This window comes from Arvicanthis niloticus, chromosome 4, assembly GCF_011762505.2.
Source record: "Arvicanthis niloticus isolate mArvNil1 chromosome 4, mArvNil1.pat.X, whole genome shotgun sequence".
NCBI lineage: Eukaryota > Metazoa > Chordata > Mammalia > Rodentia > Muridae > Arvicanthis > Arvicanthis niloticus.
In genome coordinates, this window is record NC_047661.1 from 34053544 (window position 1) to 34080193 (window position 26650).

The 26650-nt window shown below is 37.9% G+C and overlaps 1 protein-coding gene across 1 annotated transcript in view; it reads right to left on the minus strand.

Annotated features, from left to right (window-relative positions):
• Slc7a11 (solute carrier family 7 member 11) overlaps positions 1 to 26650 on the minus strand; it is a 76506-nt gene that overhangs the window by 29826 nt on the left and 20030 nt on the right. The window contains exons 5-6 of the mRNA XM_034500483.2: positions 26506 to 26605; positions 20451 to 20495 (exon numbers count right to left, since the gene is read on the minus strand). Coding sequence (XP_034356374.1) covers positions 20451 to 20495; positions 26506 to 26605 — 145 coding nt within the window. The remainder of the gene's footprint in view (positions 1 to 20450; positions 20496 to 26505; positions 26606 to 26650) is intronic.

Consider the following 26650-nt stretch of genomic DNA (forward strand, 5'->3'; position numbering starts at 1 on the left):
GAACTCTCCCTTCCTTTTCTAAGTAGGTCTCAGAACAGTGTGTACAAGTCTTTCTTTATGAATTAATACACAACAAATTCCACAAAGAAAATAAGTGTGTTCCCTGAGCGTTCTACAGCTCCTCAAGGAGGGACTGTCTGTCCCTCTCAAGTATAACTAATTTTATGCTTCTGTATGTGTGTGTTTGTGAGTGTTTGAACACATGTATATGGATGACTACATGTGTGTGTATTTGTGTGTATGGACCAGATGACAATCTTGAATAGGTATCTTCTATCTTTTGTTTGATATGGGGTCTCTCTTAACCTGGAACTTCTCCAGATACCCAGCCAACTATCAGGGGTCTATTTGTCTCTCACCATCTAAAAGAACACATCACTATCCTGTTTTGTTTGGCTAATTGGTTGGTTGGTTGGTTGGGTTGATTTTATTTGTTTGACTGTTTAGTTGTTTGGTTAATTTGACAGATACAAGCTAGAGTTATCTGCAAAGGTGGATATTAATCAAGAAAATATCCTTGTTAGATTGCCTGTAGACAAGCTTGTAGGAGCATTTTATCAATTGCTGAATGATATGGGAGGACCCAGACAGTTGTGGGTAATTCTACCCCTAAGCATGTGATCCTATGCTATATAAGAAGCTGCATGGTATTGGCATAAAAACAGAAATGTTGATCAATGAGGTAGAATCAAAGACCAAGAAATAAACCCACACATCTATAGACACTAGATTTTTTTCAAAAGAAGCCAAAACCATACAATGAAACAAGAAAGCATCTTTAACAGATGCTGCTAGTCTAACTGTATGTTTGTATGTAAATAAATCCATATTCATCACCCTGCACAAAGTCCAAGGGGATCAAAGACCTCAACATAAAACTGGACACACTAAATCTCATAGAAGAGAAAGTGGGAAATAACTTTGAATGCATTGGTACAGAAAACAACTTTTTGAACAGAATAACAACAGCACAGGCATTAAGATCAATAACTAATAAACAGGACTTTATGAAACTGAAATGCTTCTGTAAGACAAAGGATACTGTCAATAAGACAAAAACAATAGAGCTAATATCCAAAATTCATTTAAAAATTTGAAGAAATTAGATACCAACAAACCAAATAATCCAATTAAAAATGGGGTACAGAGCTAAACAGAATTCTCCACAAAGAAGTCTCTAATGGCCAACAAGCACTTTTAAAAATGTTCAGCATCCTTAGTCATCAGGGAAAGGAAAATCAAAATGGCTCTGAGATTTTACCTTACACCCATCAGAGTGACTAACACATGCTGGCGAGGATGTGGAGCATGGGGAAACACCCTTCCATTGCTAGAGGCAGTACAAACTTGTACAACCACTTTGCAAATCAATTTGATGGTTTCTCAGAAAATTGGGAATGGTTCCATCTTAAGTCCCAGCTAAGCCACTCCTGAGCATATGCCCAAATGATGCTCCAACTATGTTCATAGTAGCTTTACTCATGATAGCTGGAAACTGGAAACAACCTAGACGTCCCTCAAATGAAGAATAGATAAAATGTGGTATATTTACATAATGTAATGCTACTCAGCCATTTAAAAACAAAGACATCAAGAAATTTGCAGGCAAATACATGGTAACTAGAAAAGATCATCCTGAGTGAGGTAACCCAGACTCAGAAAGACAAATATGGTATGCACTCACTTATAAGTAGATGTTAGCCATAAAATACAGGATAACCATGCTACAATCTGTAGATCCAATGGAGCTAACTAACGAGGAAGGCCCAAGGGAAGATACTTAACTCTCATTCAGAAGAAGAAATAAAATAGACATCAAAGGTGAATGGAGGGAGAGAACTGGATGGGAGAGAGGGTGAGGAGGTATACAGGGGTAGGGATCAGATATGAGGAGAGCAGAGGAGAGAGAGAACTAGAGAGAGAAAAGAAATCAGTGGAGGGGGTCATCTCTGGGCAGAGCTGAAAACTTGGGACCGAGGAGGCTCCCAGGAATCTATGGGATGACTCTAGCTAATACTCCTAGCAGAAAGGGATATGGAGCCTAAAGTGGCCACCTCCGGCTGTAGCTTGGCTCCCTATGCATATGTAGCAGATAATGCAGCTTGGTCTTCAGGTGGGTTTCTTAACAACTGGAGTGGGTCTATCTCTGACTCTGTTGCCTGCAGTTGGATCTCTTTTCCCCTAGCTGAGCTGCCTTGTCTGGCCTCAGTGAGAGAGCATGTACTCAGTCCTGCAATGACTTGATGTGTCAGTGTGGGTTGGTATGACCACCTCCCCTTCTCTGAGGAGAAAAGGAGAGGGGGTATGGGTGGAGGAGGGATGTGAGGCAGGAGGGGGCTATGATTGGGATGTAAAGTGGATACATACATACATACATGCATACATACATACATACATACATACATAAAAAGAAAAAATGAAAGCAAGCTGGGCAAGCTACACGAATCAAGCCAATAGACAGCATTCCTCTCTGGCCTCTGTTGCCATTCTTGAGTTGAGTTCCTTCCCTGAATTCCCTCAGTAATGGAGTAGAAGCTGAGAGCTATAAAACAAAATAAGCCCTTTCCTCTCAAAGTTGCTTCTGGACATGGTGTTCAACACAGCAAAAGAGACCAAACAAATGCAGCCATTTTGCCCCAGTTCCTCCACCATGGGTTACAGAAATGGAGCTCAGGCCATCACACTGGCAAGGCAATTGTTGAAGACCAGCCCAGTTCTCTAGCACAAGTATAACATACTCTTATGTAACTTCTAAACACACATGGAAAGGGCTCTTGGCTTCTTTGGTTTCTGTTGTATTTATCATCATCATCGTCATCATCATCATGTGTGTAAAGGTTTTATTTCCCCACATGTATGTTTGCACACCATGTTCCTGCAATGACTGAGCTGGCCAGAAGAAAGTGTTAGATCCCCTGGGGACTGGAGTCACAAATGGTTTTAATTCCCCAAATAGGTGATAGAAATCCATCCTAGGTTCTCTGTAGGAGTGGCCAGTGCTCTTAAGTATTGAACTATCTCTCCAGTCCTGGACTCTGTTAAATTTTAAACTTATGTACTTTCTTTCAAGGACATCTCCAACAAGAAAGAACTCTCATTAGAGCAGGAAGAGACAGTTATCCCACTGGAAGCTCCAATTTAGCAATTTTTTTTAAAAAGAATCAATTAAAATAAAACAAGGTTTAATAGTAGCAAGAAGACATAAAATAGGACAGACTTAAATCACTTCAAGGAAACTATGGCATTCCTTAATCCACATTCTTAAATGACTCTCACGACCACGTGATAACTCAGCAAAGGTCCCAAGGGAGAGCCTACATAAGCAAACAGTAAACTGAAGCAATGAGGAACCTTGATCAGAGAAGGAAACGCTCATCCCACCAACGTGTCCTCCAGATGACAATTATAAAGTCCCTCAGGACACCCAATGAACAGGATAACACTGCTCCTGGCCAAGATGATTTTTAACAAAACACAGGAAACTCCTAGATTCGTGTAGTAGCCACACACAAACATTTCTCCATAAGACAAAGACTGATTGAAAACCGGCACTGGACCAGAAAGGCACCAGGATAAACCAGACCACTGCAAGATTCCCTATTAAAACAATACATGGCTGGAGGAACACTGCAACTGTGCTGGTTGGTGTTTTAAGTTTTTTTAAATGTATTATTTAAATATACCAAGTACCCTGAAACCATCTTGGGGAAACAGGCTGGTGATTGATGTAAGTCAATATCACCATAACCACTTAGCAAGAAAAGTAGCGGACATGTTAAGAAGATCAGAACAATTTTGATTTCTGTACTTCTTCAACAGATATTTTCCTTTGAAAGAGAAGACATCAAGGAGAATAGTGTGTGGAATCTACATAATTGCTTAGGAAATGCATTCATTGTTTCTCCAAAGTGTGATAAAAGGTTAATTCTCGTCATTATGAACCCAAAAAGGTTGGATCTATTTATACATAAGAAACTTAACTAATATTTAATCTTCAATGGGCAACGTTGGCAACTGCAAATATCATAAGCAATATTTCTTCATGTTAGCACTGGTACTTCTGCTAATATTTTGGCATGTTGTTATGTTAAGAGTATTCTAAAAAATAGAAAATTGTGTTTAAGAAGTATTACGTTAATGTATTTTCAGAGGGAAATGAAGAGAAAAAACAGATTAAGGCCATTCATAGCCACTTCCATTTGTTAATTTTCTTCTAATCTGAGAAGACAAAAGAGGCAAACCTAATAATAAGTATGGCACATAGAGAACAAAATATATGGTGAAGGATATCTGCCACATAAATTGTACAGTGGGGGTATTATTACAAGAGATAACACATTCAAGATAACTTGAAAAGCTATAAGCTTTAAATTTCAAAGCACTATTCATATTATTTCCATATATAGAAAAAGCTGAACAGAAAATCCCTCCATGAAGAGATGACAGAAGTTTTGGTTAGTCAACAATATGATGGACTGGGTATTAGGACTATCTTGTACCTCTCTGGCACAAATTGGTATAATTATGCTCTAATTGTATTTTGAGAAAAAAAGTTTTATTTTAACAGGAAGGGTGATATGTAGGAGGAGCTAAGGTGGGAGGAGTACCGAGAGGAAGAGAAGGAGTAAGGAGAGGAGGAGAAGAAGGAGAGGAGAAGCTAGGTGATAAGAGAGAAAGAGAGGGGGGGACATGGAGGCAGATGTTCATGTGTCTCCACCAGTCAAAGATAGTTGATATATCTAGGTTGGGTGTTGGGTTACACTTCTGATTGAGCATTACCAAACTTATAAAGCCTTTGATTAACACTTTAAAAAAATTGTATAAAAACAAAAAGGAAAAGGGGGCATGGGATAGGGGTTTTCTAGGGAGAGGAAATGGGGAAAGGGGATGGCATCTGAAATGTAAATAAAATATCCAATAAAAAAAGAAGCTAATAAATCACATTAAACAGAAAAAAAAGAAAATCCCTCCATGAAAACATAAGTTATACTCAATATGGATTTGTTTAGAGTGATAAGGTAATAATTGAAGTAGCATTTCTCTCCAAAGTAAAAAGAGATTTTTGAAGATTTTTTAAATATATATTTGTATAGTAATTGGCTGTTAGACCAATAGAATGATAAATGAAGTGGAATAAATTCCCTAAAAATATCTTGGTATAGAACATAAAATTTAATGTGTATTATCATATCATGGCAAGTGCCATAATTTATAAGCTTCATAAACATAGGGATATTATTACTTAGATAATGCTGAGTTGTTGAGAAATTTTGGGAGAAAAATCTAGATGATAGATAGATAGATAGATAGATAGATGATAGATATCTGTGTGTTTGTGTGTGTGAGAGAGATTTAAATGTTGTATAGAAAAGGTTATGACCATAAAAGCAATATACATAAATAAATGTTTACTATATTTAAATACAAATGCAAAATTTCTGCAAACTGGCATCTCAAATGAACAGAACACGGGTGACATGTAATAAAATATGAGAAAATGACTGCACCACTAGGTCATGTGTTCAGGCCCTAAAACTACAAAGAAAGAAACTGGGACAAATAACAAAATGTGGTGACACCCACTGCTGGTCACAGGAAAGCAGTGTCTCTTCTCTACAAGGCATTTTGGCATCACAAACAAGGACTGTTTGAATGCTCCTTGCATATGAAATAGTAGATAGAACCTAGCATCCAATCCTAAGGAAATATTGGATATACAGGAAAATCTGGAATCTAGCATTATTGTATCAAGAAAAAAACGTTTTCAAATTCAACAATAAAAAGAAATACTAAAGGCACGTCATCCATCATGAAAATAGTGTCCACTGAGAAATTAGGGACAGGGAAATCAAATGGAATAGCATGAAATGGAAAAACTGGGTTAGATCTGTAGGCACAAGAGTGAGTTGAGAGTAGAGGGTGAGCCATAGCAGGACTGAAAGACAAGACTGCAGGTGGGGTGGTAATGAGGTAGACAACGCCCTGGGGAACACATTACACTAGCAAAAGGTGAATAATGGAATGCCAATAGTGAAAAGAATGTGTATGCATCTTTACCCAAGCAACATAATCAAGCACACAAGACTACACTCACACAGGGACAGGGAGATCAATAACCAGAATTATCCAAGACATCACTATTTTGACTCAATTTGATTGACAGACTCTACATTTCTCTTTCATAATTTCTTGGAATTTTCAAATTTGGCCATCTGTTATTATTATATATATTGTTATATAGAAAGTGTATATTACTGTATTGGAAATCCAATACAAATCATTTTCATTGCTATTAAAGATGTTACTTTTACTCTTAGCAGAATGTATATGCAGAAAAAAATTGTCATTTGACTAAACGGATTATTGGATCACAACTACTTTTTTGAGTCCCAGCTACTTTAAAATTTGAAAAGTAATATGTGCTCTTCAGGAGAATACAGAAACAAGATAATCAGGGTGGTTTGGCGGGGGGCGGGGTGTGTGTGGGGTGTAAGCAGCTCTGTTTAGAAGGGCAGAGTGGGCAGGCGGGGTTTAGAATCCTGGAAATTACACTCAACTCTCTTATAGGAATGACAGGTTCATTGACACAATGTTTAGAAAACAGGGAGTTTTTCTACTCTGCTTAGTCACAGATTTGTGTCACCAGCCTGAAGGTTTAAAAAGCAGCCAGACACCCAGAGTGGAGCTTTCTCTCATGCTGGGTCCACAGCTTACTCAGCTTGTGGCTTAGTATAAAGAGGAAAGCCCCATGACTCAGAACATAGTGTCCCTGAGTCCAGTGCATACTTGCTTTCTCCCAACGCTGTCCCTTTGTAATCTCTCCCCGGTGAGAGGATACTGCATCAGGACAAACAAGTAGATAAACATGTACATATGTTTATGGCATGTTTAACCTTTCTCACCTAAGGCTCTACAGAGCTATAAAAGAACACCTGAGATCTGTGACCCTCATCTCTGACTAGCTCAGAGCTTTTGTCATGTCAGACAGAAGACAAAAACTAACTGTGTCTTCTGTGTCAATTTCTCTGTTTGTTCCCTGAGGTTGAAATACAAAAAGTGGAAGTTTGATTGTTTGACTGTAACAATAATGGAAAAATTAAATATAGTCACTCAAAGAGAGACCAAGAATCTTTTAGGAGCCAGTGTACCTGTGATAATACCAGAGCTGATAGACTTAACTATTCTTTTACTTCTGAAATTCCAGCATCTTTACCTTATAATGTTTCTCATGACCTTCATTAATAACCTGGAAAATCACTTCTACTGTTCTAGGAGTCACATTTATTATCTGTGTACAACAACTTTAGAAATCTCCTCACTTTACTGTTTGAAGAGTAGTTTTATTAAATGCCACACAGGAGTTTTTAATGGTGATGATTCCCCACCAGCTAATTTCAAGGCTACAATCTTGCCATGCCACCTGTTTTAGATTGTGGATTGTTTACCTTTTAACTCTCACATTATAGACTAGCGTGACTTATTTTCTCAAGCCAATTTTATCATGGCTTAACCATGACAAGGGGGATTGTTTAATAAACTAAGGCATACAAGACATTTCAATGTTCAGGTATAAAGGAAGATAAATAAGAACATAGATAGCTATTGGTACAAGATGATAATATGAAGAATTCTGAGACATTGATATTTGTTCCTGAGAGAATGGGAATAGAATAGCAGCTGAATCAGAAGGAGAAATGGCATCATAGAAAACCACCATAACTGAAACTTTGGAAAGGTAGGGCCTGCGATGCCTATAAAAGCCCTGTGTAATGTAGACATCTCAGGCTTTCAAAATGACTTCACTTATAGCATCATGTATTCTAACCTGTCACCTTCATTTTGTGTAAGAAGAGTACAACACTTAACTTTCAACTCTTCATGTAGTAATGCACATTTGAATGGCATGCAATAAAGCTAAATTCATTAACAATTTTCTATATGGTACTGTGTGCCATCTGCAAAATATGAAGGTTCTTGATTATAGCATTGTCATGCTAAAATGCGCACGAAGTCTGAGAGCTGGTATGCCTTTTCCATGGGTAGAACTATCTACTCTACTTCTGTAGGAGAGAATATAAGAAAAATAAAGAAAATACAGCACAGCAGCAAATAGCTTGCCAACCCATGGAACCATAGCCCATTTTCTTAGAAAGCCAAGTACAGAAATAGTCTATGACTTTATAAGATAGCCTCCATGTTAAAGATTACAAATGCTTACCTCTGAAATGAGATAAATTCTGCTTCATAGAGAGTGGTATTTCAAACAACAGTGTCATTTGCCTTGTGGTAATGTACAAACTGAGCATTAAGGCAAGAGAGAGGGGGAAAGGAAAGAGAGAAAAGGCAGCCTGGTAATTTCTAGAGACTGCAAATAGGTGATAATGTCATGTTGTTAAGAAACATAAAAATAAGCTGGGTATGATGGTACATGCCTTTAATCCCAGCACTCAAGAGCTACAGATAGATGGATTTCTGTGTGCTTGAGTTGTGAGCTGAGTTTTAGGATATCCAGAGTTACATAATAAGGCAAGTTAGTCTCAAAGAGAGCAAGAAGGAAGGAAGGAGGGAAGGAAGGTAGGAAGGAGGGAGGGAGGGGGAGAGGGAGGGAGGGAGGGAGGGAGGGAGGGAGGGAGGGAGGGAAGGAGGGAGGGAGGGAAGGAAGACAATGAGAAAAAGAAAAGCCAAATATTCTATCATTAAATGTCTACTGTAAGAATGGCATTGTCAAACACATTGACATATATTATCCTTAGTTCCTACAATAAGTGTGTTAGGTGAGGGTTACAACACACAAATAGCATCTGAATACCTGTGAATTTGTGAAAATTATGACAAAGGACTCTCTTCTATTTATTAGGCTGGGCAGTGCAAATAAACAACAAAAAAAAATCCTAATGGGTTATTGAAAACATCTTCAGTAATGCAGGAGACTTGTTGAAATACTCCTGCTTGTATTCCTGCTTTTGAGAGAACCAACAAAGCACATAGAATAATACCAACTAAAACTCTTCTGGACCACCAAGATTTACCAGGAACTGTTTGTCTTCTGTGAGCATATTTGATAAAGAAAATAAATAGAAAAGGGGATTCTTCATTACACAACAGGATCAATTTAATCAAAAGTGTTATTCTTGTTTCCTGGAACACACACAAATCATGAGCCCTGTCCTGAAGGTAACCTCACTAATTTAGATTCCTGGATGTGGCCCTTGGATTTACAGTCTAATAAATTAGCTCATTTCTCCCCTTTATCCTTCTGAAATTAACTCTGGCCACTGCAATAGGGTTTCTTTTATCTCAGGTCTTAGTGCGATCTACTCCACTTCCCATACTCAGCACCTTCTATCATCTACATAGGGTATGCTAGGGCCGAAAGGAGAGGCAGAGTCTGCTACCATAGCATTCTTTACTAACAAGCAAGATGCTGAGAAAGGACAAAGAACATAGATAGCTAAGTTTTAAAGCAACATAATTCAGAAGCAGAAATAAAATCTTGGCTGGTGTGGTGGCTGCACATCTATAGATGTGTCACAGTGCGGGGGGGGGGGCGGGCACCAGTGCTTAAGTTTAAGGTCATCCTGAGCTACATGCTGAGACCCTAGCCCAGAAAATCAAAAGGCAGAAAGACCTAGAATCTTGGCCATCTGATCCTTGTGGATCAAGGAGCACAACAGTACCGTGAAGCCCAGTGTCTAGCAGTACCAGTGGTCTACCAAACTGTCTCCTGTCCTTCTCCATATTTGCTCACCTAAAAGCAAAACTTGAATTTCAGAAAATTCCAAGCAAAGTTAGTCACTACATTGTCCCATATTTTCAATGGTAAAATCTCAAGGTTGACATTGAACAAGATACTGAACAAGAATCCTTTACATTTATATGTTAGGCATTTACATGACTAACCGGATTCTCTTGTTCGGATACTTTTGAATTATAAATATTCTTCATAAATGAACCATCTCCTCTCATCTCATTTGCTCTTCCAGTGGCAGAGAGAATCGATAAATGGATCATTTTTTCACTAATAAAGAAACACCTGCAGCCCTGTATTTATGAAGGGAGTGCATGGACACTGTGTTGATTCAACTTACTCTCTGAGTAGGTGGGCCTCTATATTAGGCCAGGGATAGTATGGTGATTATGTTGCTCTCTGCTAGAATTTATGCAACATACCATGTCACTGGGTCTCCCTAGCAATGAAACAAGTGCAAATGTCAATTAATTTCTCAAAGATGCTGTTTTATTATGACTAAACCTGCAAAAGAAGATTAAAGAGTGTCTTCATCACTACAACTCCATTTAAGCTCAGTGTCACAAGAAGAAAACCCACTGGACTTGAAATCAAGTTAATAGTTTTCAAACACTAATTCCCATTCTCCAAAGACTTTCCTTGGCACCTGCCTGCCAGTTTCAATGGCTGCTAGATCAGGTCCCAAAGCCTTCCAGTGGAAGTTTAGGCTCACCGCAGCCCAACATCTGCACTGTCCTATACAGGATGTATTGCGCATTATTCCCTGAAAGTAATCATTCTTCTAAAGCTTTGTGCATGCGTCAGCTCTCTGTTCTGCTTTTTACTTCCTCTTCTTCCGTAAAGTTCTATCCTTAGTTAACACTGATGCCCTTTGCGATCAAGGGCTCACTTCTGCCTTTCCTCCCGCAAGATTAACTGGTTTGTTAGAAAGACTGAGCTCTGGAGCTAGAGAATCATAGATTGATGTCCTAATCTCACTGGCCAACTGCATGGCTTTAAGAATGAAGGCATTCCACTCCTTTGAGTATCAGCTTTCTCCTCTGCACAAGACACATATCATGCTATGAAAAAAATAATCTGAATTACTAACCCCTGTAACCCATCTATGAGCCAGATTAAAATGCTGTTTGTATAATTATTAAAGAATGATTTTTAAAGCTGTACATATATACATATATACATATATATATGTGTGTGTATGAGAGAGATAAAGAGAATATATATGTGTATATATGTATGTATATATAATGTATTTGAATGTGTAAGCAAATATATATTTCTATATATTATATGTATATATACAAAACAATATTTTACATCTTAAATTATATAAAAATCCATAAAACCTTAGCTTGCATTCTCATATACTGTACTAATTAGCATTTTTACTGGAATAAAGTAAGGATAAAATGTCTAAAATACATGGTGTAAGCCACTCAAACCAAGACCTAAAAACAGGTCACTCTAGTCAAATACAAGCAGTCCATCTCTTCTACCAGTACCATCAATCAACTGTGTGACAATGGCTATCCAGGTGAGGGCGTGCTAATATTTATCACAAAAAAAAAAAAAAAAAAAAAAAAAGCTGCCAAGAAATTTCTTCTGACTCAGATGCTTGCATGGCCGGGCATCACCTGAGGGACCTGGACATCAGCACAATTCTCTCCCTCCCCTCAGCTTCTAACTTCTAATAAAAGAGTGATTTGCTGATGGTGCAGCAGTGTTCCAAGCTGATTATTAGTTCACATGTGCAGAAAAGGCACCCCATGTTCATGAAACAATCATGTTAATCCTTTAATATTTTCAGAGCTTACGCTTATAAAATATTCTAATCTTCAAAGAATATAGGTGTGGGTTGCAGCTGGTGTTTGTAAATTACTTGTTGAGCTCATTAACATGCCTGAATTTCACACATCCATCCTCAGAACCTTGAGGGGGCCTAATGTGAGGGTTATTATCGTCCACACTAGAGTGGTAAACAAAGGCTCACCAAGTCGTGTGGGTCTGTCTGAGGTCAAACAGCTGCTTACAGCCAGACAGGGTTTGAATTTTGATTACTTTTTTTTTTTTTTTTTTTTTTGTAGCTGCACTATTTGCAATGACTCTGAAAGCAAGCATAGTTCATGTAATGAAGGAATGCCTCTTCCTCACTGCAGAGCCTTAATTTCCTTTGGTTTCTTTCAGATGCATTCTGGGAGTAGGTTTTTCTTGTGCCTATACAAACCCTACCATTATTTCCAGGGTTTGGATGACTGGAAAAAATTAACAAAACAGATTTAAGGCATGATGTGTGTGATCATATAGTGGCCTTCTTATGTCATGAGGTATACACATAATAACATATCTTGCATCTACACATAAAGAGTCACATGGAAGGTTATCTTATGCTAGTGAGACTCTTAAAGAGAAACGGGTTCCTGTGAGTGCCTAAGCAGCACCAGCCCAACAATAGAGTTGACAGTTCTAAGGCATGTTTCATCCATTATAATCTAGACTGTGAAATTTACTTCTGGGCCACATTTTGGGCATATTTGCTTGACTTTCAAACGCAGACATACCAAAGAGAGAAGGTAGACTATCTGCATAAATGAGAATATGGATGAGGGGGGTTATGAACATGTGATATCAAAATTGGGAGACAAGCTAATTACTGACTTGATACTTCTGAATATAGAGAGAATATTCACATAGATGAGTAGATGCAAACCAGAGTTGATGCTTGACTACTACTCTGGCATAAGCTTCTAGATTTCAGAGACTCTGACTCTGACATTGAACCCAAAGCGTGAACGATTTCATCTCTCATTTGGATAATATCTACTGTGATCAAGACAGCAACAACCACCCTGCTTATACCATTCAAACAATAATTTATCCCAACTAGAAATGGTTGTAAATTACAAAGTTGCTAGTCAATACACACAATAACTAGCACAATGCCTTAAAAGGCACAGACATGGTGGCATGGGCCTTTCATCCTTTTCATCTGGAAATGGATGGATCAAAGAATGTTCACAGCCAGCCTGGTGTACATTATGAGTTCTGTGCCATCAGAGCTTTATCTCTAGAGACCCCCGAATCTAATAATAATAAATATTATTATTAACGTAGACTGATTCAGAGACATAAGTTTCCCATTTTGCCACTTGTGACTCATTGCTGTTTAAAGCTCTGGCAGAGGAGATTCATGCTCAGACACTCTCCAGTTTCCCCTAATTTCAACTCTGCATCCCATCACCCCATCCACACTACCATTTGTGGTCTCTTATTTTGCACTAAAAGAAGCAGAAATTGGGTGAAGATAAATAAATTAACCACTGTTATTGATTTCAAACCTGACTTTTTTTCTATTCTAGATGCCAAATATAAACTTCAATGAGATTAAAAATAGAACTTAGAAATGACTGAACTGAAAGGAAATAAGAAGATTCAAAAGCATTCCCCTTCAAAACTCTGCTTTTTGATGTGGTTGGAATAAAAAAAAAAAAAAAAGATAGAAAAAGTGCTGTGTCCTCCACAAAGCACTTGAAGGATTAGTAGCTGTCTTCTTTGATTGCTCCCATGATAAAATATTATAATATAATCCTATAATTTCTGCATCACGTATTAGATACTTCAGCCTTACAGGAACAAAGAGTCTTGGAGGCAAACCTAGTTTTTTATGCATACATGAAACTGAGAAATGCAAGAATTTTGATTCCCAAGTATGCCAACCCCATATCACACAAGGGAGGAACTTTCACACAGAATACGGCATGGAAGAAGGAAGTGCAACCTGGTGACCTTGTTTGGCAAAGGTACAATCATGTCTTCTTGCCATGTGGTCAGATGCTGGCTTCTGTCTGCCTCAGTGGCCCCAACAATATCATTAAAGTTTGACAGTGAATCACATTGGAATTGAAATGACCAAATTGTGTATTTATTTCCAGGGAAGCACACCATGGAAACATTTTAATTTGGGTGTTAATTGTTTCAAAATTGAAGAACAGCAGTGTTCTGGTTTAAGATAAATCCAATTGCCAAAAAGGAGACCTTTTTAGACTGAGATACAAGTTCAGTTTTGCAGTTTATAATATTTGTCAAGCACATTACAATTTAAATCTTTCATATATTTCTTCCTTATGAGAACTATAATATTTGGATAATTACCATCCACTTAAAAGTAGTAAACAAAGGCTCAGAAGCAATTTGCTTCACCATGGGGTTGAATCCTTAAAATCCTCTATTCAGAAACTTTATGTTTAAAGAGATTTACTTGGCAAATATGTTTGTAAGTTAAATTAGCTTAATAATATAATTTTTCTATAAAGTTATTTAAAATGGGTTATTTTTCTATGAAAATAATCAGTTTATATCACCAAAATAATCAAACATGAATATATGTAATGAAAATGTAATTATGTTCTATTTTAAAATTTTATTATTTTGTAATGAACAGTTTCACAAACCTAGCTACAATACACACACACACACACACACGCACGCACACGCACACGCAAACACAGACAAACATGCTGTTATTTTCTAAGGAGTTGTTATCTTCTAATTGAGCACATAAAGACAAAGATTTTAATCATATAAGGTTGAATCATAAAAATCATGAAACTTCACTGCAAAATGTTAGGGCATTTCTTTTTGATGTTGTTGTTGGTTTATTTGTTTGCTTGCTGGCTGGCTTGCTTTGTTTTGCTATTTTTAATATGATTAATGGTTTTATACAACCTGGTACTTACAGGCCATATAAAACAGTATAATGACAAACAAAACAGTCAGAAAGAAATCAAATATCTATTCTAAAAACTTAAGAGTGTAAAATTTGAATCAAATACAAACATCAAGGTTGTTTTGGGGACCACTGAGAGTCAATCAAAGGTTTACTCTGCCTCACCAATCTGATCTCAGTGTATATTTTCCCAAACCAAGTTCCTTTTCTAAGTTATCATTAGTACAAGGAGCAATGACTTTGAGGCACCAATTAATATAAATTGGAAGCAGGAGAGATATTAATTAAACGTGACACTCTGATTATTTAAACCTTCTATTTAAGTTGATTGTTCAGAGCACAATGAGGGCCTGTTCTTAAAAAATGATGGATGGTATCAAGCTTTCCTGACTCCCTCTGTGTCTGCCGTTTCCAACAGAAGGAACAAATGATGTGAGAAGAACACCAGAACAAGTCTAATAGACAGACTGACTAATCTCAGACCCCCAAGGTCAAACCAAAGCAATTCATTTCTTAGCTTTCATCAACACAAGACATGATTTATCAATTGGTGAACAGGATTTCAAACAGTATACATCTAAATGATATGTTCTTTGTACTGTGTAACTTTTTGAATAATGATAGATTGTGTGATATATTCCCTACCAAAGTAATGTCATAAAGAAAAACTCATTATATTTCCTAAGACACGTTTTTTTTTTAAAAAAAAAAAAAAAAACTGAATATGTCATCTGTCAGTATTACTCTACATGTCATTTGGGGAGATTATATTTCCAAAGTATATCCCTTGGAATTATATGCCCTTTGTGGTTCAAATATTATACATCAATATCTCTAAAATCACTATTATTCTAATTCATTTATTTGTGGAGTTGGTCAACAAGTTGCAGATAATTATTAAAGACAATATAGCAAAACTGTTATTTCTTGTGTTGTTATGAAATTTAATGCATTTTAGGAGATAACTCAGTTGGTGAAGTGCTGGCCACACAAGCAACCTGAGGACCTGAGTTCAGATTCTCAGCATCTGTCAAAACTCCAGGTGTAGAAGCATGTGCCTGGGATTTCACCACTGGCAAGGTAGAGCTCAATGGATCCCTGGAGCTTACTGGCTAGGCCGTCTAGCCAATCAGTGAGAGTCTTACTGTCTCAGAAAATAAGACTGAGAGAAACTGAGGAAGACATCCAACAGGAACCTCTGGCCTCCATAGGCATGTACATACATACACATGATCATATTCACCAGCACTAATATTTATAAGGAGAAAGCATTGTTAAAAAGAAAAAAAAAAACATGAGAAAAATCTCTCAACTATAACATAATGTAAATGTAAACATAGAGATTATTGTCAAGCTGTTCTCTTCCTTGTTAACACACCTTTAGAACTGTTTTCTGAGGCATGCCTATGACAGCTCAGAAATGAGTTCATAGGGTCCTGTTAGGTAATCTGAGAGATGTCTCAAAATACGATAACATGAGCAGAGTAGGCAGCTGAGAACATGAAACTTCGCTCTGCATCCTATCTCCTTAAAACCATATCGCTATTTTCACTGACTTAAATTAATTATCACCTTCTTCCTATTAGTTTGGGGGAAGATCTGATTACTTGCATGGAAGAGGCAGTAGGAGGGTGATACCCTTCCTTGGCTGGTGATTCATTGCACCAGCTGCCCGCAAGTTGCAGGTCTCCGCACACCTGGACACATTCACCGGTGACTGATTAGGAAACACATTTATCTTGGCGCGTCACAAAGGAGATGCAACCATAATTACTCTCCCTTGTAATGAAAAGCGTTTTGGAATCTGCGTCCACCTATAAAATAATCCAAAGTATGCATTTGGACCAAATCCATATAACTGTGCCATCTGTTCTTGATACTTAGCTCTAAATATTTCCCAAATCATTCTTGTGTTCTAAAAATAAAACACAGTTTGAAAAGGCCTACTCTAACTGTCAAAAACGGACACTAGATGTCATTTTAAAGCCTAACACTAATGAAAATGATCAAAACTCTGTATTACTTCAGTTGATAATTACAGAACCTGGCATTAACCTTCATTGTGTACTTAAAAATTTTTGTGGGTTTATCATGTTTTAATTTTGAGAAAATGAATGTATTGGCTAAGTATTTCAGAATCCTCTAAATGAGAACAAACTTAACTAGCTCTCTTGAGTGAAGGAGGAAAAAGGGACCAACACTTTTGTTCTTCAACCTGTCTCATTATATTGACCTCAAAATTCTGGAGACTCTTAACGTGTACTGAGAAAACCTATATACTAAGACCTTAGTAAGATGCTATATTAAGAAACTAGAGAGATGTCATAGCATTTAAGAGCATGTTGCGTTATATCTAATTGAATTGTTGGCCAAAGGGAACCCATGGGGTCCCATGGGACTCCCCAAATAAAGCAGACTGTTGCCAAGGCAATTGGTTGCGCTACAGATTGATGATAAGGGCCTGATGCTGAAGACAGCAGCTACACACTAGTAGAACATGGAGATGTTGAGGCAGTGCCTACCTGGCACCTTTACCTCTATGTTCTCCTTTCTTTAGAACAATATAACACTCTGCACACTCTCAAAAGAGAAATGAAAACACCAAGCTAGCCACAAACCCATTATCTACATTGGTGTAGTACTTACAAGATATGCCAGGGCAATGGATGCACAAAGCTTTTGGGAGTATCTAGCCAATGACTGATTAGACTTAAGGCCCACTCCAGGACATGAAAACCCATAACTGACTGCTTGGGTGACCAAGAGCCTGAGATTACATAGCCCAGGTACCACAGGGAAAAACAAGACAGACTGGTCTATAATAAGGGGAAAATGTATTGATAAAAGTACTTCTAATGATATCTTGCTGTATTCATAGATCAGAAACTTCCTCCTACAGCAGATGGGAACACATCTAGAGAACCATTACACATGGAATGAGAGACCTTGGAACATCATCCTTACATGGGGTGTTTCCACCAAATCCCTTCTGTTGGAGCCCAGAGAACCCCACAGAAGAGGAGGGAGAATTAGTTTAACAGCCAGAGGGGATGGAGGACACCAAGAAAACATGGACCTTTAAATCAATAAAGCTCATATAAACTCAGAAACTGGGGCAGCATACACTAGGTCTCTATGTTACGCCTACACGCTATGTCGTCTGCTTTTGTATTTTGATGGGATTCCTGAGTGTGTAAACAAGTGAGTCTCTGACTCTTGGGCCTTCCCTTGGACTCTTTTCCTTTTGGTTGGTTTGCCTTGTTCTATTTCCATGTGATAGATTTTGCTTTATCTTATTTTATTTTAAAATAGTGAGTGAATGAATGAATGAATGAATGAATACCTAACTACTATGGTAAAGGTTAACAAGTGAACTTTCACTTATACCTGTTGAGAAAGGGAAAATCAATTTTCTCAGCGGGTATAGAGTGACACTGAGTATATCATTCATTCCAGGACAAGCCTCATGCCCTGGAGTAGTTGATCAACATATAATTGGATGCCACTGTTTTGCTTTTGTTTTTGTGGGGTTTTTTGTTTTGTTTTTATTTTGGGGTGTGTGTGTGTGTTTATTTGGTTACAGTTTGATGGTTGTAGGGTGTTTTTTTTTTTTTTTTATTGGTTTTGAAGAGTTTTGTTGCATTGGGTTTTTGTTTCTTTTTGAAAAAACTTACAGTTGGGTGGATAGGGAAGGGGAGAGAATATGGAAGGACTTGGAGGAGGGGAAGAGTATGGTCAAAACATGTTTAAGATTAAAAATTGTTTTAAATAGTAAAAATATAATAATAAAAGTATGATCTACCAAAGGACCCAATTTTCATTCCCAGCACCCATGTCAGGAGGTTCATAACTGCCTATAACTGTAGATCAAGGTTATCTAATACTTTTGACCTCTACAGACACTCATGTATGCATACGTGTGTGTGTGTATATGTGTGTGTGTGTGCGCGCACATGTGCATGTGCAACATGCACTAGCAATATGTACCTGACAAATTGATAAGTCTAAATTGTTAAGTAACTCAACCTAAAACATGAATTACTTCTATAGCACTGATATAGTAACCTAAAATATGTCTACAACTGATAATTTTCTATTTTTATAATGAATATTCTCTTATATTAGATTTTAGCAGCCTCCTTAAAATATTTTTCATTTAAATACCATACTAAGCCATAGTTATTTGTTTGATGTAATGGGAATTCAATAACTACTTTACATAAAGTCTAGTATGAACTGTCCTCTCTCTGTGTCACTACATACATGCTAATGAGTCTACAAAGCTACCAATTCATCTCTATAATCAATGTACTAGAGTCAATAGGTATCCTGCTTACTGTTTACAAGAAGTGTAAGAATTGGTTTCTGGTAAAAATTTTCTCTACCTCTAATTTCAGGTACAAATATGAAAATGTTCTTATAAATTGGCCATATTTCTTAATAAACAGGCCTACTTCATATTGAAATTACACATTCATTTCCATAGCAATTGAATCAGATCCTATAAGGAATCATGTTAACATCCATTGTTGGCTTGTATGTTCCAAACTTTGATACTTTGCCTAATGTAACCAGCTAGCTATGTCTTAGTACACACAGTGCCATAATTTGATAGTTCACTGAACTGGCAACCCTTAGGTGAACCTTCTAACTCCAGCCTGTTCCACAGTGGTGGCCTTTCTCACCTACTACATGCTGCTGTTTTTCCCACAGGCCAGCGCTCTCTCTCTCTCTCTCTCTCTCTCTCTCTCTCTCTCTCCTCCCTCCCTCTCCCTCTCCCTCTCCCTCTCCCTCTCCCTCTCCCTCTCCCTCTCCCTCTCCCTCTCCCTCTCCCTCTCCCTCTCCCTCTCCCTCTCCCTCTCCCTCTCCCTCTCCCTCTCCCTCTCCCTCTCCCTCTCCCTCTCCCTCTCCCTCTCCCTCTCCCTCTCCCTCTCCCTTCCCCTCCTCCTCCCCTACCCCCCTCCCTGCCCCTTTCTCTCTGTATATCTCTTTCTCTCCTTCTCTCTCTCTTTCTCTTTCCCTCTCTCTTTTTCTCTTTATTTCCCTGCCTCTCTGGTTCTCTCCCTTCACCCACTTCGTGTACCAGCGGACACTTAGTCACTTGATACCCTTGATGAGCAACATGTCCCAGAATGAAGTTAAGAACTTCTCACTTTCTCTTAGCTAGCTAACACCCTGCTGTGGTGTTACTCACACTATTACAAGTTATCTGCACACATTTCATTCATGGAGAACACAATGATGTGCTTGAAGATATGCCTTATTCATCCTGAAAGAGGCTCCTAGGACAATGGGTGGAAGATAGCCCATAAATAGCACTATATTTTGTATTTCTTAAATTTTCCTTCTTTAATTCATAGATTTTTAATATACAAAGTCAAATAGTTATTTACAAATTATACAACTAATTTATTTTGCAGTCCACTTGACATATTGTTTAATTAACATCAAGTCATCTAACAAACATTTTTAAGGAAGAAAGTTAAGAAAAATCATCAAGCTCCCAAATTTATAAGTTCCTACAACATTTTTCAGTTACCTCATAAGTTTCCCTTGATTATATTATTATCTCTAATTATACAGTTTTTATAAAATACATGCATTGCCAGAAATAATCAACTTTTTCAGATCAGACTAAACTTGATAAGAGTTCAAGTTAGGTTACAGGTATATGTTTATATATGTTACATAAAAGATAACTTTATTCTTTCCTACATTCAGATTATAAGGTAATTTAGCATTGAATATTCTATATTGTTATATACATATAATATTTGACACATACTAATATGTAATATATTTATACATGTGAGGAGCAATTTATTATAAAACTTAAGTCAATTTATCTAACAGAATAATGATAGCAACAACAGTAAAGTTAACTGGCTCACACTGAGTTTCTCCTTTAAGTCTATTATTTAATTACAAAATTTAAATTTTATGTCTAACAAAAATCTCACAGTGAATAAGGTTACTTACTTTTCAGGGTTGTCTACTTCTTCAGTAATAAAGTTGAGGTAAAACCTGTATTATAAATAAAAAACTATTAGTACATCTTACTATTTTACCATCACAATCCAAAGTTTCACACATTAAAGATTTTTAAATCAAATTAAGAATCATAAAGTTACATTAGAATATACACAGGAAGATGAAAATATGCAACCAGCGAGAACTCCCACAGAACACTTCCTACTAAGCCATAGTGGAGTCACTTAAGCATGTGAAATGTGATGGCTGTAAGAGTGGAAAGCCCATAGCCTGTAGGGCAAACTCACAGTTTACAGATGTCTCAGAGCCATGTGATACAATGTCGGGAAAGGGCACAAGAACTAGAAATATAAGGCCATCCCAGAACCAAAGTCAAGAAGTATTTCCAGATAAATTTCCTTCCAAGCCAAGCCTTCGAGAATGCAGAGCATTTACCCTAGTAAGGTGTTATGAGGTCATTCCAGGTCAAAGTAGGCCCAAAGCACAGAAGTGCATCCCTGGTTATGTGCTCAGGGAAAGGAGAGATGATATAGTATTCTGCCTTATGAGTGTAAAAGTAAGTGTGGGAAGGGAAGGTAAGCATCAGGTGCCCTGTACTTCCTGCACATCTCAATTGACAGTTAGGAACAAGAACCACCTATAGCCGTGTAGAAAACTGCTGTTGACTTTCTACACAGAACACAGCACATGAACAGGGTTCAAAAATTGTACAAGTGATAGTATATTATATGTTTCAAGTTTTCTAAAAGAGTAAATTTCAAATGTCCTACCACAGAAATTTAAAAATTATATGTCAGGTATATGGCTAGGATAATGTTAATTACTTTAATTATTTCATGTTCTATTTATAACCATAACTTAATTTTTATGTCAGGAGTATATATAATTTGTCAATTTATAATTTTGATTAAATTTTTCACTCACACTTCTTCCTGTAGAGTCTCTGACAGTATTTATCCTATATAACCTGATTCACAAACCTATAGAGGAAAGAAAGTCTCAAGGAGGTTTAGACAGTTCATTGTAGGCACACTGTAACTTACCACACTGTTTATCAAGAATGAAAGAGAAGTTTTAAACATTTCTTAGATCCATAATATGCTTCTGGGAATTATATGCAAAAAAAAAAAAGAAGCATTTTAAGCACAAAATCTTTCACTTTCAGGGTCCATGGGATCCCAGATTCTTATCCCAATGTCAGGGCTTGTGAAATTCTGATCGTTTTTCATCACAGTAAGCTTCTACCAGGCCCATACAAGGGGTGGCTTGTATCTTTGACCTTGTTTTCCAACTAAAACAGGCTATTATTGGCCCTTTAAGTCCTACTAAGTTCTTTCTAAGTGAGGTTATTCCTCAAGTAAGGCTGAAGGACATTCCATTCTCAAATAAGAATAGGGGACAATATGAAAACCATGAGGAAGTTAAGACTCCACTTGAGTAGAGCTGAACCTAACAATAGCAAACTTGCTAGATCTTCACTCCATCAGCCCAGGGAACTTCCACAGAGTGAAAGTCATGCATTCTACTGTTATCTTATAATTTAGATGCTAGAATATCCTCTTGTATGGTACATGGAATCATAGTCTGACAGTTAAAGTTTCTTCTCTCTAAAACCAAATATCCAGAACATTGGCCCATCATCTGTCACATGCTTTAAGCATCTCACAGCTTTTGAAAAAGGGAAGAAGCTTGTCTTGCCCTGTGATCATGACAATCCTATCTGAATTCACTAGTCAGCTGAGGCTCAAGAAGAAGACAGCTACAACTTTTGAGGACTGAGGTATGAATTAATATTTGAAACATATAGACTGAAGAAACAATAGCAATAAGTGCCCTATAAAAAGTGCACACATACATTCACATGACTAATGACGTGTCTTAACAATTAGAAAGTTAAAAATTTAAGAACAGCAGTTGTTGTTACTCTGGGAGGATGCATATAATGTCATTATGCTAGGAGATGAAACTGTCGGTGTGACACTTGCTGTGTACACGATCCATCTTTCAGTATATAATGCAAGACTGGCTCGAAGAATTATAAGGGTGGACTGTAAATGAGCTACTCCCTGCTCTGAGAACACCAGACATAGTGCTCTGAAATGTACTATTTGAGACTGATTTGACATGTTCGTCATAAGCCCGAGGGAACAGGCAGTATGGGAACCAAATAAAAATAAATAAGCACATATATAAGTAACACCCCAAACTGAATAAACCACATGAATTAAGGAATATGCCAGGTTTCGTATGTCAAAGATGGCCAGTTGCTTCTTAATAGTTGATGAACTGGTCTTTTCCAACAACCCTAAGGCAAGAAGAAAACTATCTGTGAAAAAGAATATGACTCCAATTATTTTTGCCATGGCCCTTAAAAATAGAGAAAAATAAAAGTGCCTGGGTACAGTTTGGGGAGAAGAGGAGGAAAATGGATCATCTCAGTGTGAAAGTCCACACACTGTGGGAAATATACCATGATGCCTGTCCAGTCTCTAGTATGTAGGCCCAGTGTATTCTCGCTCTCCTGGTTTAGTTCTCAGGGTCCCCAGAAACTGCTCATGAGGTCTATTGTCCAACATTCTCTATGACTCTGCATAAATACGATGGTTGACCCTGCACTGTAACTTCCAACCTTGTACATGACTTTTAAAGGAAACAGATTTTTTAGGTGAGATTTGACACAAAGGTGTACAATAATCCTGGCTGATGCTTCAGGGAGACTAAATCCATTGAGGATCCGATTAAAGAGGGCGACAAAAGACACTGAAAACCAATTTTCTATCACACAGTGAGAAGAGAGGGGAAAAAAATCTCACCACACTATGCTTAGCTTTGGACCCAGATATAGGACTGAAATTGGTTGACTCCCCAAGGCCACAGGCTGACTGGCAGATGGATTCCTCTGAATGCGGACATTGGCAATAATATTAAAGTTGTGCTGGCCCAACTCCGTGACCTGACTGAGTTAATGACTTCTTTTCCCCTAATCATGTTTCTTTGAAGGGGTTTTTCATCATTCTGGATAGTCTGTGTGCTCCTCAGAGCCAAAACTCTACTCCATCCAGGATCCCTGAGGGTTGGTGGTATCTTTTTCCTATTCCGCCAAGCAGCTGGAGGTGACCGCTCTTATAGCAAGGTATCCAAGAGAACAGTTGGCTGCCATGCTTCCTGTCCAAACAGTGAGCAGTCTGGCCTGCAATTCGTCATCATAACTGCCTTGCTTTTGTCTCATTAAAATGTCTCCACATTTTTTTTTAGACAAATATTGTTCTACAGCAATAAAAGAAGTGGTAGCCACTTAAAGTCCTGATTTATGTCTGCAAGCCAGTTTAGCAATCATATGGTAAACAATGGAGAATTCGGATACCAAAGGTTGTTTTTATCATGCCTCTGTCTATGAGACACACTTAGACTCCTCTTTGATCCATTTCCATGGAACTATCTGAATCTCTGGATTGCCAAACCCACAGGCTCTTCCTTCTAATACTGCTTCTATTTTTTTTCTTCCAAGACTGAGAGCCATAGATTAATAACCAGATCATCTCCCTCTTCACAAAGCAGCATTCAGCCAGCAAACAAACCATTATAACGAAATACTTTCTTATCATTCTATAACTAAGCCATTTGGATCTGATAACATCTCATTTAAAATCCTAGACTCACTTTTCAACCTTGTGACTGAACCCTCAAGAACACAAAGAAACTGATGGTTCCTGGCTCTCCAAACTGGGGTAGAGATACAAGGATTATGTAGACAAAAGTATAAATAAAGTTTTCTGTAAATTTCTATTACCATTGGAAGTGGTTGCATTTTGGATTTCGCATTGGTGAAATGCAATATTAATAAGAAGTCAAGATGAAAAGAGTCTTTATCCACAAATAAATAAATAAATCCACAGAAGTGGAGAAAATTGCCTATACACAAAGCAGGTGACCTGAATATTCAGTCCTGGGTGGTGGTGGAGTCAGGGTAGAAATGTTTTAAGATTCCGTGGGAACAGATGCATGGTGCTCACAGGCAAAAGAGACTCCATTGAACAGAATTAATCAAATCTGCCGTGTGAAGATCACCGCGCTCCACATTCTTGAAAGAGTACAACAGGCTCCCAGCACCCAGCTGGAGCTGAAAGCTCTTGTTCCCTCCCCTGCTTTGCTCTGTGGCTCCCAGGGACCCTCACAGTGGCTTGGCTGCTGCCCCAGGGCATGGAGCCCTGATCCAGGCTCAATAGACAGAGAAGAGTTGATTCTGCTTCTAACGCTGTGATCACACTCAGTTCTTTTCTCTGCTTAGCACCTCATTGTGCTTTGGACAAAAGTGAAAAGACTTCAAAAACACTGAGATTCAATACTAAAGCATGCATACAAATGGCTGCAAAAAGTCTTCTGTGGGTATACAAATATTATATGCTGATCTTCTTACGCTCTAACCTAACAGCCTTCAAACACTTTTTGCTTCAAAGCTATGCTAAGCCCACGTGGCTGGACTCTGCTGAGTTTCTTCTAATGCCATATTTTCACAATTTGTGAGATTAATAGGGTACACACTGCTTATTTTGGAATGCATTTTTCTATTCTCTGGAAGGTAATACAAAAAAAATGGAGGTAGGGAGAGGAAATTTTATTTGCATTGTACATATTTACATAATTCTTGAGAGAGCAAAGTTTCTTGCTGGCATATTTAGGCTCACAGAGGGTTGTCACAGCTTCAATTACTGGTTTTATAGAGATGCAAAAAGAGCTCCTATACATGATTTACTCCAAAACAATGAAAATTAATCTTTCTGCAATGGTTCTGATGTTGTACCTAGTGGGCTTTCTGGAGATTGTCATTTCAACTGAAGCTTACAAGGTCAATAAGTAGTTACAGGAAGTTCCTTGCTCTGATATTTGATTACTATGACTCATGTTCCTCCACAAAACACTGCTACACCAAGGCAGGGGAATCACAGGCAGACAAGCACAAGGAACACAGCGTTATTTCTGGTATCATAGTGTCAATTATATTTGCTAGCCATTTTTCTTTTCAACTGCTGGAAACATTTTAACGAAACGTCTGTGGGCTGAGAACATGCTGCATGCTACTTGACCACTTAACTTTTAGTATTGTGATTTCTCCTTTCCTAGCTTTATCGTATGGACCATTTTAATATCCTGAGACCATCTCGTCTCTACATATGAACTGTTTCTTCCCCATGACACAGTGGAAAAAAATTATTTATGAATATCTTTAGTACTCTAGCACAATGGCTTTTTGACAGGGCACGTAGTAACCCCGAGTGCCCCGGTGCACTGTGTTGTCCCCACTGATGAGCAGTTAGAAGTAATTTACACTGGCAGTTAAACCCCAGCGTTTGTTTGTTCGTTTTTATGACAGTGGACTAAATCTAATAGCAACCTCAATAAGGCCTTATCTGAGGGTCTCAGATAATGATACTGTAAGCTTCAGGCTTTGCCACACTAAAGGAAGCTGAAAGGGATTCTTTCTATTATCCTTCCATCTTTCCCCCATGCTTCTCTTTCTTCTCTCCTACGTAAGCTGCAGAAACTAGAGTCTATCTTCCCCTAAGTGGCTCACAGAAACTAGAACTGATCTCCCACAAGGCCAACAGTACAACCTAGAAATACGTCTCCCGTGTTTCCCCCATGTCTGTGGAAGGTAGCTGCACGGTTCTCTGCTGTACCTTGACTCACTATACATTGTGAGATTCTCAGGTGAGAGAAGTCTATCCTATCGTCGGGCAGAAGAAATGTCACACAAAGAAACACAGGAGACTCCGAGCAGACAGCTCACTTAGTTTCCTCCAGGCTATTTCCGTTGTCTTATGTTCTTTGTCAGAAAAAAATAATTTTTACTGGCTTTATAGGTCTTCGTTTCTGAGGATTCTATGTTACTTGAAACTTTGACAAGATAAGTGTTCTGTACATGACATAATGAAAACTTAGTTGGGGAAGAAGCGTGTGATATGATGCTTCTATGATAGAAAGATGAACAGGACAAAAGGCAAATGAAGTTATTTAATACAAGTATCTGGAGATATCAACTTACCAGCCAGCATATGCATACATCCCATAATAAAAAGCCAAGGGCAACCCCATTAGACTTGTATCTCTTCCTGAAAATGCATCTTTAAAGTGATGTGTTTGCCCTGCAATTAGAATGGGAGGAATTTTAGAATGTAACAAAGAATTGG